The sequence below is a fragment of the Mauremys reevesii genome, linkage group 3, assembly GCF_016161935.1.
Source record: "Mauremys reevesii isolate NIE-2019 linkage group 3, ASM1616193v1, whole genome shotgun sequence".
Taxonomy (NCBI): Eukaryota; Metazoa; Chordata; order Testudines; family Geoemydidae; genus Mauremys; species Mauremys reevesii.
In genome coordinates, this window is record NC_052625.1 from 76,951,410 (window position 1) to 76,972,315 (window position 20,906).

The 20,906-nt window shown below is 40.1% G+C and overlaps 1 protein-coding gene across 1 annotated transcript in view; it reads right to left on the reverse strand.

Moving 5' to 3' along the window:
- Positions 1-20,906, reverse strand: part of RYR2 (ryanodine receptor 2) — a 697,632-nt gene that overhangs the window by 394,659 nt on the left and 282,067 nt on the right. Inside the window, exon 11 of the mRNA XM_039529228.1 lies at positions 4,031-4,105. Coding sequence (XP_039385162.1) covers positions 4,031-4,105 — 75 coding nt within the window. The remainder of the gene's footprint in view (positions 1-4,030; positions 4,106-20,906) is intronic.

Genomic DNA, 20,906 nt, shown 5'->3' on the forward strand with positions numbered 1-20,906 from the left:
TAGGTACTACCACAATACAAATAAAAAATATTCTATTTTTGTTTGAAACAGCCCAAACTCATCATTTATGGGTCAAGTATCACTGACTGGCATTGGTGAACCTACAGATATTCTATTTCAACTAAATCTAAACTATCCCACATAGCATAAGCTTGTATTGCTGCCCCTTTTTGCTTATATGTAAATTATTATGTACATTTAGAATGAGCCCAAGCACAAAATTCCAAAACAAATTTAAAGTTTTTCCCTGTGTGTGTTTCATATGCATCTGTACACTAGCCTAGGTCCTATTCGGGGCACATCACATGTGTCATTATCACTGTAGACTAGTGTAACAGATTTAGACTATTATCTGTACAATAAAAATATCCATTTGTTTAAGCTCCTCTTCATAAGTACTAGGTATACTGTTGGTGTAAATCTTGAAAACACAGTTGGCAGCCATTTTCACAATGTAAGATACCTCTTGGCTTCCATTTTCTTAAAGAAATTGGAGAGGTTCTTGGTTGGTTTATTTCTGTGGCCTATTCTTTTTTTTTTTTTTAAATGACAGTAAAAATGTTGGACTCTGCTGTGGGAGTTTTTTGGTGGGGAGGGAAGGAGGATCTATATCTCATAAATGCATTCTCCGCCCCCCCCCCCATTAAGTCTTTTATATGGCAAGGTGAGCACCCAGTACCAAAACACATCCAATACATACAACTGTCAGCTGGCATGAAGATTCCATCATTCAACCATATAAAGACCCAGGGCCTGATTCTCAGTGATCACGTTGCAGCACTTGGGCCAGGGAACACAAACGTGGCTGAATACCTTTGCACTCCTCATTATGGAGCCATGCAGGAGCCTACCTTAGTGCAGACTAGGGCTGCTCTAACTTATACTCTGCTTCACATGGCCCCCTGTAGACTATAGGAAGAGATAATATCTGAAGTGTAATTCATTCCATCCACACTTCCAATTTGTCCTTCATGGAGGGCAGCAGAGCGTGCACTGCCCTTATACTAGCTCTAACCAGTCAAGGAAGCCTTCTGGGTAGTGAATATTCTGAGGAGGCTGTTTCTGACCACTTAAAGGCCCCTCTGCACAGCCAGAATGGCTTAAAAGTGCTTTAGCATAACAGACTCAAGCCCACAGACTACTGTGGGCAGAACAATGATAATAACTACCATCAGCTGCTCTGTAGCAAAAGATTCCTAACAGTTTGGTGTGAATTTACACTGAGACTGGCTACGGAATCAAAGCTGTGCAATGCTTCAGGGGGTTCTGTGCTAGTGAAGAGAATTCAAAAACAAGAAGCCTTTTGTATGGAAATTTCCATCAGCACAGTCTGTGGGAGGAAGCTGCATAGTCAGAGCACAAGTTCCAGGTTGTAGTGGGGTAGAGAGGAGGAAAGACCGTGATTTTAAGAGAAAAGAGAAATTGGGAAAAGGAAGTAGGACTGGGGAACAGTGATGGGTAGATGACAGGGCATGCACAATTGTAAAAATAAAAATAAAAAAAAAATAGGGGGGGGTTGATTTATGAAGCAACAGCAATAATAGTTTTATAACCAATCTTATTAAGAAATATTCTTCTAAAGAAAAGATGAATAGCATAAAACAAGATCTTTCAAGACCCCAGGATTCCATAAAATACACTAAGCTACTCCAATTCCAATGTATTTTCCTTGCAATTACTCAGGCCTTTGTCTCATTTCCATCCACCACTTGATCTTTCCTTTTCTAGTCATAGCCGTGCTATCCTTCCTCCTCTCATTATCCTTTGCCTAAACCCCATCTTTTTGCTCTGTCCAAGCCTTCCTCTCCTATTCTCTTCCCAGAGGAAATAATGAGTCCACTTTCTGAGGTCACAAGCTTCCTCCCTACTGGACTTTCAATATCCAGGTGCCTGTGCCAGGGTTTATATCAGTGGAAACACATATAGATCTGGGCTGTTGTATATTTTCTCTATGCTGAATCATAAAAACTCCCACATTCAAGTAACCATTTTGAAAGTTTCAAGAATGAGTAAGAGTGCACATGCGTATTATTTTACTCCATGTAATGTACCAGGAAACTCTGTGACCATATCTGCACACAAAACTGTGTAGTATACTCAAATGCTTACTAGAGCAAGCTTGCTCCCCCAAGCTTACAATCCAAGTCTGGAAAGACATTAATCTAAGTCGTCCCATGACTTCTATGGGATAAAGCTAGGTATGTGCATAAATCTCTACAGGACTAGAGTCCTAGAATGTAAAATATTGGGTTTACTCTCACTAATCAGCACTACTTATCAGGGTGTTTCCTTATCAGGAAACAGATTTTAGTCTTTATTTTAAGTCAGGGATCCCCAACGCAGTGCCCGTGGGGTGTCTAAGTGCGCCCGCGTACTGGCCGGCGGACGAGCATCGCCGGAAATGCTGCCGACAAGCTGCATCATACAGAGGTGTCGACGTCGAAATGCCACCGATTTTCGGCGGTATTTCAGCGGCGACACCTCTGGGTGACATTACTTGTTGGCAGCATTTCAGCAGTGACGCCTATTGACATTGCTGCTTGTCGACGGAATTTCAGCGGATGCTCGTCCACTGCCACAGTCCTCCGAAAAATGTTGGGGACCATTGATGTAAGTGTTGCACAATATAGTGTTGTCTAATAGTAATAACAAACATACATACGTATTAGACTGATTTGTCACAAACCACGTACCCAATTCAATACATTCAAAATTTACTTCTAATCACTGATGCACATAAATTTGACTATTTATCAGTAAGCTTTAAGAGGTCATACATCTGAGCACCAGCTGGAAAGTTATAAGCTGACACCTTTGCTAAATAAAACATCGGAAATTTGGCAATAATTGTGTCCCACCCAAAAAAAGTTTAACATTTTGATAGTAACAGTCATGTTCCTTGTAAAGGAAGGTTACTACTGTCAGAGCTGACTTGTATTGCAGATTCTTTTGACAAGTTCTCTAAACCTGCAGTCTGCACACATTGCCTGTCAAATTCCATAGATGGCATAAGACTATCAAATCGTAACATAACTCACTGTTCCTGTGCCATTATTTGCCAGGTGGTACACATTGATGGTAAAATACTACCCTGAAACACGTGAAGAAAAAGGTTTGGGAAACAAAAAGGCAGAGATTCTCATGCGGTTTCACTGCTGTCGCTCAAGCACAATTTAGTCCAAAAGTAACTAAAGGGGAGTGGAGGGAATCGCTCCATTTCCCTTATAGCTATTCGATGTCTTTTAACATCATCCCTTTAAGTGACATGCACACATTCAACAGCATCATTAGAGTGTAACATTTCCCCACAGCTATTGTCATTTAGTCTCTAAAATGATAATTTGTCACTTCACATTTTATCATAACTGCATACTTGTGAGTGAAATTTTAAGGCATGCTTGTATATTACAGTCACAGCTAAATAAGGCACAATTCCCAGCAAGCACTCCAACTTTACATCATCCTTTTGCAGATGTTTTCCTTTACAATAAAGGCTGTCTAATAATTTTTGTTCTTAACATAAAAGTGACTGTTTAATACCATTTTTAACAGTGCTATGTATTTGGGTAACAAAAGAACCTGAATACAAATACAACTATAGAACCAGAGTAAACCAGAGTTTTTCAGTTTATTTGCAGGGTTTAAAATGCATCAGAAAGCCATTTATGGGGACAAAGCATAGTAACATAAAATCTTATTGGACTATTACCACCATGCAGAAGCTGTCCATAACCATAAATGACTGGAAAAAGGGAAAATAAAACCACAAATATTTTAAATTAAAATATAATAATAGAACCTGGATGTGATTCAGCTACATTTTAAGCACACACCTATCTTTAAGCACAAGTATTCCCAGTGAAGACTGGGGAACTATTTATGTGCTTGAAGTTAAGTACACGCTTAAGTACCTTGCTGACTCAGGGCTTTCATGTTCACCTCTAGTTTTTACCTACTATGCTATTGATTTAGAGACAGCTGATCGTTTGATTATATTGTATATATTTTTTCTTAGTGTATTGTTACTTACGCAACTCTTAGAGTCTCTAGTCGCCAAAGGGAACGAGCATGAATCGACACGGCGCCACCTTCATAATGGACAGTTCTATAAATCAAACAAAGCAACATTCTGAGATGAAAATTCTGATATCTCTTCTTTAACTTGCAATTTGTTCTGTTAATTGAGGATTTTTAATTTCAAGGTCCCCAAGACAATCCAGTTAACTGTTATTTAACAATTATGGTTATCAAACTGAAAAATAACTCATCCCTTAAACGTTCTGATCCACTTGTTCATACACCTTATTTTGTTTTTAAATGCATAATTTTATCAAGTCTTTCTTTCTACGATCACATTTATACCACATTCAAAAATTTAATTCTCAGTGTTTTTAAGGATCAATTTGCCAGGGGAAAAAATATATAATCTGAAGATTAAAACATTGCATAGTCCTAACAGCAAAATTCAACACTAAAATAGATATTTCAAAACCAGAAGTAAGACGGTGGTGTCCGAATTTGTCATTAAAAACAATAGAATAATACAAGAAGTTACAAATGTGCCTTATTTAAAGATAAGGAAGGACTAGTTCCAATTCTAAGGCATTAATGGGAGGCAAATAAAGCGTAAGAGGAGCAATGTTAAAATATTAATCCAGGGCTAAAAGATAAAACTAAAATGTTGGGGAAACAACTTAAACAGAGGGATCCACATTATTGACATCCTAGATGAACGAGGTTTCAAATTATGTGAGAAAAAAGTCAGTCAAAATAGAAGCAAAATATGCTTTGTGTCAATTTAAATAAAAATCATTGACCCAGATAACTCCCTCCAGGATCAAGGCAGTCCCCTCTCAGTGTGCATCTACCTCAAGAAAAGCCATATGGGCAGTTCCTTAACATTGGGGGTAAAATCCTGGCTCTCTAGAGGTCAAAGAGAGTTCCACTGTTGACTTCAATAGGGCCAGGATTTCACACCGGGTTTTGGTTTTTGTTGTTAAATGGGATTTTAGCTAAATTAGAAATAGGCTTTTAACCATTTGCTTGTTCATCTGTTAGTATGATCTATGCAACTAACTAATATGTTAGGATGGCATTGCTGATGAGCCAAACAACCGACCTGATCTTGGGAGTTCTTACTCAAGCAAAACTCCCATTGACTATTTACACTGTAGTTAGTGGATGGTTTGTCTGAGTAAGGATTGGGATGATATTTTTAAGTAGTCATGGCCAGCCTCTCAGATGGAGTACACAGTCAGCATTCCATTGACTGTAATAGATCTATGACAATATGCACAAGTTGAGATCTGGCCTTGTTTTCTGGCAGGGGAGGAGGGGCTCCTTTTCTTTTTTTCCCCCCTCAAGTACAGGTTGGCATTGTTCCTTTCAACACTGTTCCATTTATGAGAACATATCAAGTATTTTAATAATTTGGATCATCCAAAAAGCTTCTCTCTTTATCAACTGAAGGTGCTAAAATAAAATTAAAGCTCATTTATGTCAAGGGCAGATTGCTTCTTAAATATTATGAACCAGATGACAAGCAAAAGAAACTTTTGCCCTATTGTATTTGAACTTAAATATTCAGAAGTTTATCTATGTCAGTATGTGGCATTTTTCATACAGCTGTGGTTGGCTTAATACTTTTATACTGCATGAAAAAACAATATTACATCAAAGTAATATCACTGATCATGAGTCCTGATGTAATGCCTGGAAAAGGTTATTGGCCTGGAAAGCATTTGCACTGGATAAAGCCCTGTGCTGGTTTCTCACCATTAAAGTCTAATGTTTTCTATATTTAATTTCCTGGGTCTGTTGCAGGAATAGCTTATCAGTAACAGCATGAGGGGCCTCAAACAGCTCTGCAGAGGGAACAATAGTGCCAGTTAAATCTTAAACTTTTATTGAAAGCAACCCTCAAGAGCAAAATAAAAATTCTGAAAACCTGTGCTCCGAGTCAGGTATCATGGTTTCATGCTTTGTTCTTTTGTACATGGCCTACCACAACAGAAGCTCGATTAAACAACATATAAGCAGCCACACATTGTTTAAAATAATAAAATTCTTAATTACCCTTTTGTTTATTTCCCTATAAAATTAGTTGACATTTCACAAAATACCAAAATTCAAGACTGATGCTATATGTGGTTGGAATTCTCTCTTTCAGATCGCATAAAAGTTTAAAGGTTGTTCTAGCAGTTCTAAGGCCATTAAAATGTGCGTGAACTCAGTGAAATGTGTGTGATATCCTGAAACCTACATGGGGAAAAAATTATTTCTAAAGTTGGAAAGATTGAAACATGGCACTCATCTCATATTCTACAAGTACTTGTTTGGCAATGATCCAGTGCAATGTATAGCGAATATAGCGAATCCCAGACCAGTGCAATTTAAAATACCTTTAGAAATGCATGTAGTGAAACTGAAAGAATGGGTCCTTTCTGGTTGAACTGATTTCTTTTATGTCAAAATACATCCTCTTTCGTTCTCAACATCATTCAGATATCCTAAGGGCCTAAACCACTGGCTGACCCACTAATGGGGAAGGATAAGTCCTGGAATGCTCACATAGGAGGAATTTGGAGGCTAATGGGAGAGGAAAGCAGGCTACAGGGAAAAAACTGGGAAATGTAAATACAGTATTTAGGAGCCTCCTACTGGAAAATAGCTTCTAGCACATTCTCACCCATTTTCTCTGAATGAATATGGTACCATGGAGTAATCTCTTTTTGTGCTGTAACTTGTCTATGAATGATGCTTTGCAGCACTGCAAAGTGAAACTGAGTGCTTCTACCTTGAATGAACTGCGAATGAGTAACTCCATAATACAAAGAGAGCTACCCTCAGGGAACCATTTGCATTTAATAAAAGAAAGCTACAAGATAGGCACAGACAAAAATAAATAATGGATTAGACAAATAATGAAAGGTTATTTTATTAACATTATAAATATTATTTCTCTGCCCTACGTGAACTTCTAAACAAAGCACACACAAAAATCTCCCAAAGCCAGGAATACTTGTTCCACGGCCAGTCAATCCATTCAAGAGAAAGTGTAGCCTGCTATATGTACAATAATGAACACTCAAAGCCCTTATACAGTATCTGGGAGTTAGGAGGATATTTGTTTGGAGTGTGAGAGTGAGGAGTAGACAGAATTAATGAAAAATAAGTTCTCCACTAGTCCAGGCACAAGAAGAACAGATCCTATCCAACCTATGGATCGTCTAATAAAATTACCTTGTGAATGTGGTGGTTGTCACCCCTAACTCCCGGTCAACAGAGAGGAGCAGAGATGTCACACTACCTTCTCTGCTGTGGCAGAGGTCTCACTGAAATTCTACAGTCAGTCTCCCTCACCTCATAACTGCCTGCAGCAAGTTGCTACCCGAACCCACCCCATTGTGCCCAGATGTGGTGTTCTGGCAGCTGTGCCTCAATTTCGCCCCTCCCTGTCAGACAGTCCTTTGGCCTACTCCGGCCACAGGAGTGCCTACCCCTTCTTTACAGGGTTCTACCCCTTCTGGGTCCAAGAGTCCTTTACTAAAGTAATATATACAAAATCCAAATCATCAGCATGGCTGGGCTCAGCTGCCAGCCACCTCATCACAGGAATGTCTCTGTTGCTTTAAACTGTCCTTCTGTCCTTCAATCCACCACATGATCTAGGGGCTGGCCCACTTCTCCCCATAGTCATGTATTCAGGGAGGCTCCAACTAGGTTTCTAGCTAGCCCCTAGGGAAGCCTGTCTGGTCTTTTTCTTCCTCAGCCTTCCAGGCAGTTCCTCAGAGAGAGTGGGAGGGAACTCCCTCAATTCCAACTTTCCGTCTCCCAACTGGGCTCACCAAGCTCTTTAGGGAAACAAGCCCTGATTTCCCCCAGCTGGATTTTGTTTCTAATTAGGCTAGGCCCACCTTCCAGGTGCAAGCAGGCAGATTAATTGGCCTCTCAGATCCATATTAATACTTTCACAGAATGTGTGAGGTAAAGTCCTCATCACATTGCTGTTTGTTACAAAGAAAGGCAGAGGGAAATCTGTGGCCAAACAAATTTTATTTCTTCCAAAGTAGATTTAGCTTTTCTTAAACAAATTGTAGCATATATAAAACCTAAGGGGCTACTATCTTCAGTTACATCAATGCAACCTTGCTGAAGTCAACGAGGTTACACAGATACGCAGAATTTGGCTTGAAACTTAGAATATTAGACAGATAACAGATGTATGTGTGTTAACATGAAGTCTAATCTTCATTTGTTACCTTCTTCCATCCCCAGAAAATAATTATTAGAATTTACTTTATATCAAAATGGCTTTCAGTGTTCCATTTGATGTACCCCATTTATACCATTTATCTAGTACTTCCAGCAGTTCAGAGTCCAAAATAAAACGTGTTTCATTACATTTTAATACTTACTGAAGGAGACCCAGCGTTTTCACTACTAATCCTTAACAGCAGATGATATTACTGGGCTAAAACGCTTACTGCTTTCCGTTACACCTGTGCAAATCTGTAATAATTCCTTTGGCTACAAAGGAGTTATTTCAGATTCACACTGGAATAATGGGGAAAACAAAAATACAAGTTGTTAAGTGCAAAAAAGATTCATATTAATAAGTGAAGAGCAGTACAGAGAAACAAATCCTGCAGTAGTTTATATTATTCATATTTTCATTATAAATACAGACAAAAGTAATGGCAACAGAAAATGAAGAGGGGGCAGGAGCCCACACAACACGACAGGCTCCTACCCCTAAAAGAGGAGAAAGAGAGGATAGTCAAGGCCACAAAATACATTCCTCTTCCCCTGTGAGGCACTCCATAAAACACTCCTGACATTTTCCTTTCCTTTTTCCAATACACCCTTCAAATATTTTTTCTAAGCTCACAGACCCATGCCATTAGGCACTTTTATTTCAAGAGAACATAGTTGTAATAAACTCAGAGTCCTCAAGAGTCTGACATTCATCTTTACTACAGATCTTTAGCTTGTTATACAGTTATACAGTTAGTCTGTATAACGAAGCTAGAAAGACAAGGTGGGTGAGGTAATATCTTTTATTGAACCAACTTCTGTTGGTTCAACAAGCTTTCATGCTTACACAGCTTTCATGCTTACACAGAGCTCTAGGAAGACCTGAAGAAGAGCTCTATGCAAGCTTGTAAGCGTGTCTCTCTCATCAACAGAAGTTGGTCCAATAATAGATATTATCTCACCCACCTTCTCTCTCTAATACCCTGGGACCAACACGACTACAACAATACTACACACTATAATAAAGCTGTATTTTGTCTGACCTATGGATGTTTATTAAGCTTAACACAACCAGTGCTTCTTGATAATGACATTAATCTATTTAATTCCTCCTAATACAAAGTCACTGGGGCCCAGAATTTGCTAATTTGCTCACTAATTCCTTGGAGTTCACATACTGTAACTACAGCACCAAGGACAGCTCATCCTTTCCTCCATTCTTCAGCGCTCTGAACAATTCTTGGCACCACACTGCACAATTCTTGGCTCTATGTGACATTACTGGGACACAAAAGTAGGGGCTAACCAGAATTAATCATGTTCCCACTTGCTGATTCCTAACACACTTGAGCTTATCTTTGTGAGATGTACAGCAGGAGTTTGCAATGCATGACAATTGGTAAGTCTCAAAAATGCAGCGAGACAACTAAATATCCAATTACAATAATGAATTAATTACAAGGGTTAAAAATAGATTACTGTATACTAACTTCCCCCAGAGAACCATTAGCCAATTCATATTCTTATTACGATGTTGCAGAACAGTGTGGGGAGACAGCAGCCACACCAATTAAATTCACTAACTGCAATGCAAGGCACTAAATGAGATAAACTATACCATTTTGATATTGTTGAAATTTACCAGATTCAATAAAGAGCAAATATTAAATTATATTGTGAGGAGATAATGAAGTACAACCAAATGCTTTGAAACAAATCTAGATGTCACACATGTTAAATGCTTTTCTTTTTATTTCTCGATGTCGAAAATGTTAATGTCTTATCTAAATCTTTTTACTTAATATTTTAATTAACAATTCTTTTAGTTTTATATGCATAACAGCATGGTGCTTTGCATGGATTAATAAATAAAATAAACTTCAAGGGCTTAGTTACAGTTCTTAAAACAAGAACCATATTGGGGGTCACTAGGAGATGGCATACTGCCTAAGTAAAGGGGGCTGGAGGCTTTATGCCTCCAGAGATCAAGACCGCACATAATGACTCTGGAGACATTGGAGGAAGCAGGCTCACCTATGAGCTTTGCTATACTTTTGAGAAAAAATTAGCTTGTATCCTCCCAACACAAAAGTTCTACTGCACAGGGAGGTTGGAACTATGGCCATAACCTCATTTCACCCTCTGGGGCATGGAGCACTGCCTGTGGCAATAGCTGCTCCTCTTCTTCTGGGAGTCAGGCAGCACAGACACCTACTGCCTCCTGCTCTGGAGCACTAGAAAGTGGAAGGAAAGCCCACTTTGTGATCAAGGAGGCAGAACTTGCCCCCAAATAAGAGATTAGTTATCTCAGTTTGAATTGGCAGTCATTCTATTTAAGAGTAACATGACTTTATTGTAAGTGTCTAATCAAGTCAGTATCATTCAAAAGTTAATTTCTGGTGTCCTAGCACAAGTGTAGTTCAGATAATGACATTCAAAGTTACCCTTAAAAGCCAATTATATGAAGTCTCTTCATATCCTGCTCAAACCCTCTGTGTGTTTTTTCTATACTCAGATAGTGGTTGCATTTCACACACAGGTGGCTACACACTTCAGTGATGGACAACGTTGTTCTGTGTTTAGTTTATGAATCCACTGGTAAAGTGGGTAAAGAGCTTGGGATCCTTCTGAATGAATATATAATGCAACACTGTTATCCTTTAATATTGTGGGGTTGTTTTTTTGTTTTTTTTTAAGAAATCAAAGAAATTGTCCCTTCTCAGTGTGAATTTTGTGAGCTCAGGCCTTAGTCAAATAATCCTTTCCTTGTGTCAGAAATTTACCTTTTCTGGGTATAATACACATTTGTTCTATTATTGCTGTATCTAAGAAAATGTTTACACTTTAAAGAGACTGATATAGGTTCCATTACCTGTAACAAATAATTTGCCTTTTTGGATTGTTGACCCATATATGCTAGGCTAAGCTAGATATATTAATATATGTGGTGTGAATTTTATATATGTATATAACATTTCTATCAGTTACATAACCTGAATTGGCCTATGTTTCTCTATAATTCTGTTCACTTATGCTACAATATGCCACAACACCTTGCATTAGCTGAAAAAGTAAATAGGAAAACTGTCAGGATCACAACATATGGGTGTTTACCATAGAAACAGGTAGGGAGTTACTTTCACAGTACTGGAATGTCCCAAGGCAAAGGAGAAGATACATGAGTGTTCTATGCTGGTACAAACCAAGGGGGTGCCTTCATCCCCTTGGTACTTGGAATGCATGTGTGCATAACACAGAGATAAAGGTAATGCCATGGTATCAGAAAAACAAAGCAGAAAGCCTCTCGTTTCAGATGACACACACAATGCACTTTACCTGTAAACATATTGACTAAAAAAAAAAAAGAATAGCTTTAGGGGTATAACTTCAGGAGCTCACCTTCTGTATAAGGTAAATTTAACAACACTGCATGAGACGGCATCCCAAAAACTGGTATCTTATTAAACCTTTCTTCATATAGTATAGTATTATTGACTTTTAACAATAAACCTGAATAACATTGGTTATTTGGTATTTTAAGTATATTTCATACTGAACCAAAGGGTGATCAAGCAATTGACTATACAATCAACAGGATCTAATCTCTGTTCAGCAACCTTGAATATGAGTTTCATTACTTCACACTCTGCCTATCCAGGTCTGATTCTAGTAGAAAGCCCTAAACCTCATTTGCAAATCCTTAACTGAGCAGGGACCTAGAACACTTTAGCTGAAGTACCCCTCAAAGAGGAAGAGGCTGAGCTGTTGAACCAGCTTCCAGTGTAAATTAGACTGAGCCTAATGCAACTCTTAATTCAATAATTTTCCTACTGGATAATTTAGGCACCTGACAAACTGAAGCCTGACCCCTCTAATGAAATCCTATGTAAAAGTCAGGAGATCTATGATCCCGCCCAGGGGCATGTGTTATATATGACGACATTTGTGGAAGAATCCCATAGTGCAGGATACTTTAAAAATGCATATAACAGTCAGAATAGTAAATTACTTGCCATCTGTAATATTTTCAGTCCCTAATCCTACACTGAGAACTGTATGGATAAACTTCTGCACCAGCACAGAATCAAACTCCCTCCTCAGTGCCCTGTGCTGGACTGGCATTCCATTTTATATTTCAGACTTCTAATAAAAGACAGCTGTTCATTCTTTTCAGAGCATAATTATTATTGTTACAAAGAGTAATAATTCTAGGTCATTATGATGATCATAGTCTTTTGATGAGTCGGTGATTTTTTTTTTTATAATAAGCACCTTAGAATTGGGACCTAAAGAGGAGTTGGAGAATCCAGCATGGTGACCCATCTCACCAATAATGCTGCTTGTAGATTGGATCCCAAAATTCAAAGATGGGAAAAACAATTAAAATAGTAATAATATACACCTCTACCCCGCTATAACGCGACCCGATATAATGCGGGTTCTCATACAAAGCAGTAAAGCTCTGACACGCTGCTCTGAGCAGTGTGTTAAGGGTTCCGGGCCAGGTCGGGGCCGAGGGGTTCAATAAGGGGCAGAGGGTCTCAGAGGTGGTCAGGGACTCCCCCCCACCAGGGTCTGGGGGGCAGGAGCTGTGGGAGGGCACTTTTGGGGGCCCTGCAGTCCCAGAGTGGCTCAGGAGATTAGCAGGGGGCCGGGAGCAGCCCGCTCTGCTTCCCTCACCCCAGCCCCAGCTGTGTCACTCGGGGGAAAGGGTTTGGGGGAAGGGATCCCCCCCACACTCACCAGCAGCAGCGGAAGTGGAGCAGCCCAGCCCCAGCCCGCTCCACTCTGCCAGCTCCCAGCCACAACACTCTGCTTCCCACCTCAGGTGAGTGCAGGGGGGATGTCCTTTCCCCAACTTCCCCGCACTCACCTGCGGCGGGAAGCAAAGTGCAGCGGCTGGGAGGTGGCAGAGTGGAGCGGGCTGGGGCTGGGCTGTTCCGCTTCCCACCACTGCCGGTGAGTGCCTGTCAGGGGGCGGATAGGGGGGGTGGATAGGGGTCAGAGCAGTCAGGGGACAGGGGGTAGGGTATGGGGTGGGGTCCTGGGGGTGATTAGGGATGGGGGTCTCTGGAGGGGGCGGTCAGGGAACAAGGAGCAGAGGGGGGCAAAGCAAGTTTGACATAACGCAATCTCACCTATAACGCAGTGAGATTTTTTGTCTCCCGAGGACCGCGTTATATAAGGGTAGAGGTGTAGTTATTGTAGGGCTGAAGCCCTCTATGCAAGTCCTTTCTGTTTCTCAGTCCAGTAGTGTATTTAGAGAGACCAGATGTCCTGATTTTATAGGGACAGTCTCAATTGTTGGGTCTTTTTCTTATATAGGCTCCTATTACACCCTACCCCCGTCCCGATTTTTCACATTTGCTGTCTGTTCATCCTAACTGTATTAAGTGTCCTCAACTTTGCTGACTGCTTTTAACTTTACTATCAGCCCTTGTTGCACTGACAAAAGACAAGTACAGGAGGAAATTTCTCTCTTAATTATTTACTTCCTTAGACAACATATGATTACCCAGACAGACTACAGGAAAAGTAAATATTTACCACTCAAAAGACAAATAATTTTTGGGTCGGTTGTTTTTTTTTTTTCTGGTTCCCCCACCCAAGACCTATAACATAGTGTCCCCTATAGAATTTTAGTTTTGAAGAAAAAGCAGTTATGATTTTGAAATTCAAGCTCACAGTGAAGAGATTTCCATATTTCTGAATAAACACTCAGTTGATTTACTGATTCATTTATTGGCTTCCTATCAAGATCAGTTGTCCTGAGAGAGATAAGTTAACTTTGTCCTTCACTCAGTGAATATTTGCCTGTTGATGCAAATGAAAAACCTTTATATTCATCTCAACAGAAACGGATATGATCACATCCAGCCTCTTTGAATTTTTTCACTTGCTTCTTTCTTTGTCTGCTGCATCAAATTCAGACTCCTCATCCTCACCCCTCTCACTCCTCTTTCTGCTCCCTTTTTCAGTCTGCTGAAGTCACATATATAATTACTCACTTCATGTCCTTCAACTGCTCTTCATGCCTTGTTCCATGTGGCCGATCCCTCTAGCACATCCTCCCCTCTGCTACAGATTACTCTCCTCCTCAGAGTCCTGCCACAAAACACACCTTTTCCTACTAATCCTAAACCATGAAAGAAATGCTAACAAAAAGATAACAAATGCTTATTCAAAATTTTTAAAAAAGAAAAATCTCATGGAACTAACAATGCACATGATGAACTTCAATGCCCTTTCATTTTGTTTTGCTCTTGTATCTTGTATCCCATACATTAGTACATTACCTTTTTTTATAGATTGTTAATTTATTTTATTTTATTTTTAACGGGTGAATACGTAAATCACCTTGTACATTCTTGGTGATATATAAACTAATATATTTTTTATTTGTTTGTTTTCCCTATTACAGGCTATAACTGCTCTTGAACTTCCCAAATTTTCACCAGATAAATCACCCCTGCAAAAAAAAGAAAAAGAAAAAAAAGTCTACCCTAGTTTCAAAGTGCTCATAGATATAAGCCTACATATATTCTTCATATATTAAATACAAGTGCAAAGGAAGAATTTGATTCCTTCCTTACAGAGATCTGCAAAGACAATTGTGCTTCTAACTACTGTGAAACTTTATGAACAATTACTAATTTTATAAGAGTAAATACTTGAAATTCAAGTGTCAGTTCCCATCCACGATATGAAGATAATTCCATGAAATCCTTGTGTTGTGGTAACACAAAATGAATACTTGCACCCCATAACTTTTGTTGGAATAAAATCGGTGTGTGTGTATGTATGTCATCTTCAACAAAATCTATTGCCTATCTGACTTGCACCCGAAGAAGTGGGTATTCACCCACGAAAGCTCATGCTGCAAAACGTCTGTTAGTCTATAAGGTGCCACAGGATTCTTTGCTGCTCTATTGCCTAGTCCATCTTATTCATTATTAATGTTTGTGCTTTAACAAACATATTTTAAGCTGATATTTGAATTGTTTCCTATCCTAATGTTCCTTTGGGGCTTTTGCCTTGGTCGGAAGCATAATGCAATTGGTGTGAAAGAGGCAGAATTGTTTACTAGATAAGCCACTGGTTTGAAGAAGCAGAGTAACTGTTGTTGATTAATTGTATAATCAATTTCGTGATCACACTTTGGTTTTTAATGAAATATGTTCAAGAGACAAAATAACCAATATCACTCAGATTTACTGCTAAATGCCAGTAAGGATATAGTATAGGAAAAGGGTTCAATATGATACCAGGCTCCAGGAAGCTGTCTCATGCAGTGTTGTTAGTCACCTTACACAGAAGGTGTGCTCCCAAAGTTACATGTTACAGCTGGCAGTATTTATAGGATAATTTTATCAGTTACACATGTCTTTACATGACAGTACAAGGCAAGCCATCAGTTCATCACATCTCCTTAACTCATTGTTCAGTTCCTTCCTTATCTCTGTTTTGGATACTAGCATTCAAGGTACTGGTGCATGAAAATACCTCCTATGTTTGTACCAGGGTAGAACAATCATATTTTGTCCTTTCCCTTTGGGACATTCCATACTGGCCTGTGAAAGAAACTCCCTACCTGTTGCTAGGAGAAAACATTCATATGCACTGATCCTGGCAGTTTTCCTATCTACTTAAGCAAAAACTTACTTCAGCTAATGCAGGGTATTATGGCATAGTTAGCACAAATGAACAGAATTATAAAAGAAATAGGCCAATTTGGGCTAATTGTTATTAATATTATGTGCTTAATACAGTCTCTCTCTCTCTCTGTGTATATATATATATAATATATATATACAGACACACACGGTGCAAATAATACACATTATTACTATGATGAAGACATATGAATGTTTAAATACTTTGGGCCTTATAACAGCATTGTTATAACAGCATTGATCAATATATGCTGGGCATATAATGTTAAATTCCAGAGAGATGGGCCCTATACAAGAAACCAGGTAGATTAAATTTGACAAATACAGTACATAGAAAGAAGCTATAAAACTTATGCACAACATGATCAGGACTCAACATTTCTGACACTCCTTATCTCCCTTCACTCCCAAGCAGAATGTAATAAATCCATATGAACTTTAATTCATATGATTTCTGCTTTTAGATACGATAGCTTTTGACATCTTATCAGGGTTGTGAGCCATGTCAGATGAAATATGTATTCTCTAATTCTCATAATACACATTTTTCCTACACTTTGGCCACTGTGTCCCAACTAAAACCATAGAGAAAAATAGTTACTATTTTCTTGCCGCATTCCATTCAGACTGTCAAAATTGCCATTAGATTTTTTGTCCACTCCAGCTATATTCCCGAACCCCGCAGGACAGATCCAACATTCTATATGCAGACAAAATTAGATGATTCTAAATGTTTCTTCATTTCTCAAAGCTTAAATAAATGGCAGTGTCTAAAGCTTCAGAGAAGCTTCAGTAATATCCACAATGGAACTTTCTCCCCATCATTCCTTGATATTCTTCTCTACCTCAGCAGAGACGTTCAAAATAAAATGAATTTTCTTGGCAAGAATTGTTTGATGATATTTGATGCGGCATCTGTTTTTCCTTTAACAACTCGTTGCCCTATGGATGTTCACTACACAACTAGAAATTATTTTAGCCATATGACAGAACATCCTCAAGTTCCATGCAACACAATAAGCAACATCAGAAGCTCCAAGGCCCTTCATGTGGAGCATGAAAGGGTTTACTCAGAGCACCTATTACTACTCCAAAATCTTTATTTCTAATAACAGTTATTAGCTGAGAAGCTGGTGTAGACTTGACTGGCTCTTCTGCAGCAGCCAATATCATTTCCAAGTCCTGTAATTTTTCAGTTGAGCAGCCTGTCATTTTCTAAATATACAAAGACACAAAAAAAGAGTCTGCAACACTATAGATGATTCCATCTTATCTAATAATGCTTTTAGAGATACAGATTTGACAGATGGGGAGTGCCCAGAAACCCATAGACACGATTAATTATTCTCCCTGCTTTTGTTGTGCTTTAGGATAAAAAGGTAGAAATCTGCTATCTTTTCCTGTTTTTCCTCCTGTTTCTTCCCATTTCCTTCCTTGTTTTCCTTTTTTCCCCTCTTGCTGGATATTACTTCATATTTTCTAACTTCCATCAAGCACATCTGACATGGAATGTCAGAAACATAAATCAGGAAAGTATTACAGCTTCAGAGGCAAGTGAAAGCTATAGCTAAGTTTGCAAACTGTTATTACAGCACACTATTTCATTAACTCATAGCTTTCTGGAAAAAAAATCCGATTGGGCTTTATTCTTAGCCTCAGCCAAAAGACAAATGTTCACAGAGAAGAAATTTGGTCCAGCAGTTAGGGCACAAACCCAGAACTTGGGAGCCATCAGTTCAAGTCCCTCTTCCACTGCAGATTTCCTGAGTGACTTTGGGTAAGGCCTCAGCTTCCTATTTATAAAGTGGGGAAACTACTTCTTCCCTATCTCACATGAGGTATTGTGAAGATAAAGAACTCATTACATTTCTGAAGGTCATGCAAGTACCTAAGATAGACATAATTGAAGATGTGTTCATCCAGATGGGAAGAGGGGAATTAATATAGTTTGGAAAAGATGAAAAATAAATACTTCACATTATTATTTTAAGACATGGTTATTGCACACAGACCTGATGCTTGACAGTTGAAATTGTGCAGATAAATAGTCTGAATACTCAGCCGTACCCTTGCTTGGTTTGAGAAAGAAAAAGTATGTAAAAATACATAAAGATAACTGATTGAGGAGTTGCATATGAATGTGCTCATGGAGCAACTGCTAAAATTTTAGCAGAGTCTAATTAAGTCCCATACCCTTTTATACATTCCTGTTGCTTTAGTACTAAAAGGCTGGGCCAGCACAAGGGCTGCTCCTCTCCTGCTGATTCTGGGTACAGTTTTCAAGAGGGACTATTGGTTACTATTTCAGTGAAACACTCACAAACCAAAAGTCCTCCAACAAATTGCCACAACATAGAATGCCACACTATGTTAAAGGCATGAAACACTATGTCTGCAGGTGTGAAAAAGTTACGTATTCCCCCAGTTTTAAGGCCTCTAAATTCCTCCTGCATTCTCCAATATACTGAAAATGTCAAATAATCATTTGAAACAATGCAAATTTCTTTTTTTTCCATTGCAACTATACAGCCAGCATAATGAAAATTGATAAATTGTTATTTTGTTAACCAAATCTTGCAGAAAACACTGTCTGCAACCGAAACAGAACAGGAGCAGGTAGGAACTCATCCTCTTTCCCTGCATCCCTCTTTACCTCTAGCCACGTAGCCTGCGGTAGAAAGAAATTCCAGGGAAGGAGGAGCCAGCCCCAAGGGCCACACCGACTCTTTAGCCAGCAGGGGCAAACATAAGCAATAGCCTTAGGAGATTCAAAAGCACAAAGAGGATATGGAGCACACTCCTTCCCCTGGGAACTCCCAGAACTATGCAGGATTGATTCCCCCCTACACTTGAGATACTAAGACCCAGGCACCACCTTCCCCCTGCTACTCCTAGCCATGTGGGCTCAAACAAAGAAATTCCAAGGAAGAGCCAGCCCACAGGGCCACAGACACTCAAGCCAGCAGGAGAAAAGGCAAGAAGCAGGGACTGCTGAACAGTGATATCAGATCAGGCCACATTTCCACAGTTTTGACTCAGGACATTCCAATAAACTGATTGGACATTTGCTTCCCTGCTGCTCCCTCCCTACAATCCCATCAGCTCAGACTTACTCAGAGGTGAAAGTAACTGAAAGGACTTACCGGTACGCCGGAGTCCCGGGTGGGGGCGTGGCCTCAACCAGAAGAGGCATTTAAAGGCCCTGGGGCTCCGGCTGTGGCTGGGAGCCCCAGGGCCTTTAAATCACCCCGGAGCTACCAGCTGCAGAGGCAGCTGGGAGCCCCAGGGCTCAGGGGCGAAATAAAGGGCCAGGGGCTCCAGCCACCGCAGAGCTCTGGGCCCTTTAAAGCACTGCCCGAGCCCGGCTGCCAGAGCTCCGGTGGTGATTTAAAGTGCCTGGGGCTCCCCGCAGCGGCAGGAGCCCCGGGCCTTTTAAATCCCCACCCGAGCCTGGCTGCTGGGCTCCGGTGGGGATTTAAAGGGCCAGAGGCTCCGGCCACTGTGGGGAGCCCCGGGCCCTTTAAAGCGCTGCCCAAGCCCCGCTGCCAGAGCTCTGGCGGCGGCACTTTAAAGGGCCCGGGGCTCCCCGGAGCGCTGGGCCCTTTACATTCCCACCCGAGCCCAGCAGCCAGACTCCAGTGGTGATTTAAAGGGCCAGAGGCTCCAGCCACTGTGGGGAGCCCCAGGCTTTTTAAATCCTCGCCCGAGCCCGGGTGCTGGGCTCCAGTGGTGATTTAAAAGGCCAGAGGCTCCGGCTGCTGTGGGGAGCCCTGGGCCCTTTAAAGTGCTGCCTGAGCCCCACTGCTGAAGCTCCGGTGGTGGCGCTTTAAAGGGCCCGGGGCTTCCCGCAGGGGCTGGAGCCCTGGGCCCTTTAAATCATCGCCCGGGAAGCCGGTCCAGTCCAGCACGGCATACCAGCTCTTGCCGGGATGCTGTACCGGACCGGCTTACTTTCACCTCTGGACTTACTCCACAGGTTCTCCATGCTCCTCACCTTCCTTCCCTGCTGAATGCCCTCTTTCTTTCTTCTCTCCCTTCTCTCTTCCTTTTTCTTTCTATTTACATAATCCCAGTTTAACAAAACTCCACCTAAAGATTTTGAAAACAACAAAGAGATCCACCAAACTCTACTCCGGGAAAAAAGAACTGTGGCTCTAACATGATGTTTGCAAACTGTAACTCACTTCCTTCTGCGTGTTCTATCCTTTTCCTCGAGGTTGTGTCCGTTTCACCTAAATTGGGGCATGAACTATTACTCTAGGTTAACAGAGTTCCTAGCTGGGTTCTTGATTGGGCTCTACACTCTGCCAAAATACAAATAATGAAACAATCATAATGAGAACCCAATGTCAGAACCTAATTGGAAATACCTTTACATACTAACAAACAAGAGCAATTTCAACATACACTTGTGGTATAAGGTTGGTTTGTTTTTAAAAAGGACAAATACAAAAAAGCCACATTTACATTCATGCAAAGTTCCAAAACAAGGGAGTCAGGAAACACAAAATTTAAAGTTTCTACAGCAACACTAACTTGGCTGCATTGCACATCATGTGTATTTTATCACACACCTTCAAAAACATAAAATTAAATAATTAAGTTGTACAGTTAACAAGAAAAAATAGGAACATCTGTTATGTGGCTGAGTAACATTGCTGGAGGAATCTTAACACGTGTATTTCCTGACTTAAAAAAAAACAACTGTACAACCTTAATTTAGCATTAACACAGCATCTTGCTTTCAGCTGTTTAATTAAAAGAAAGAATTCTATGTAATTTCTCACATGCAGTTCAGTGCATGTCTCCTCTAGACACAACTCGCCCTCTAATTACAATAATTTTAGATATGCCCTTGATGTTTATGAATTCATAAATAAAGCCTCAAAATTATAATCAACAAATAAAGAAAAAATGCAATGCTACAATTTCAAGAGAAGACACAAAACACAGTGCAGGGACCATTTCAAGCTTCTT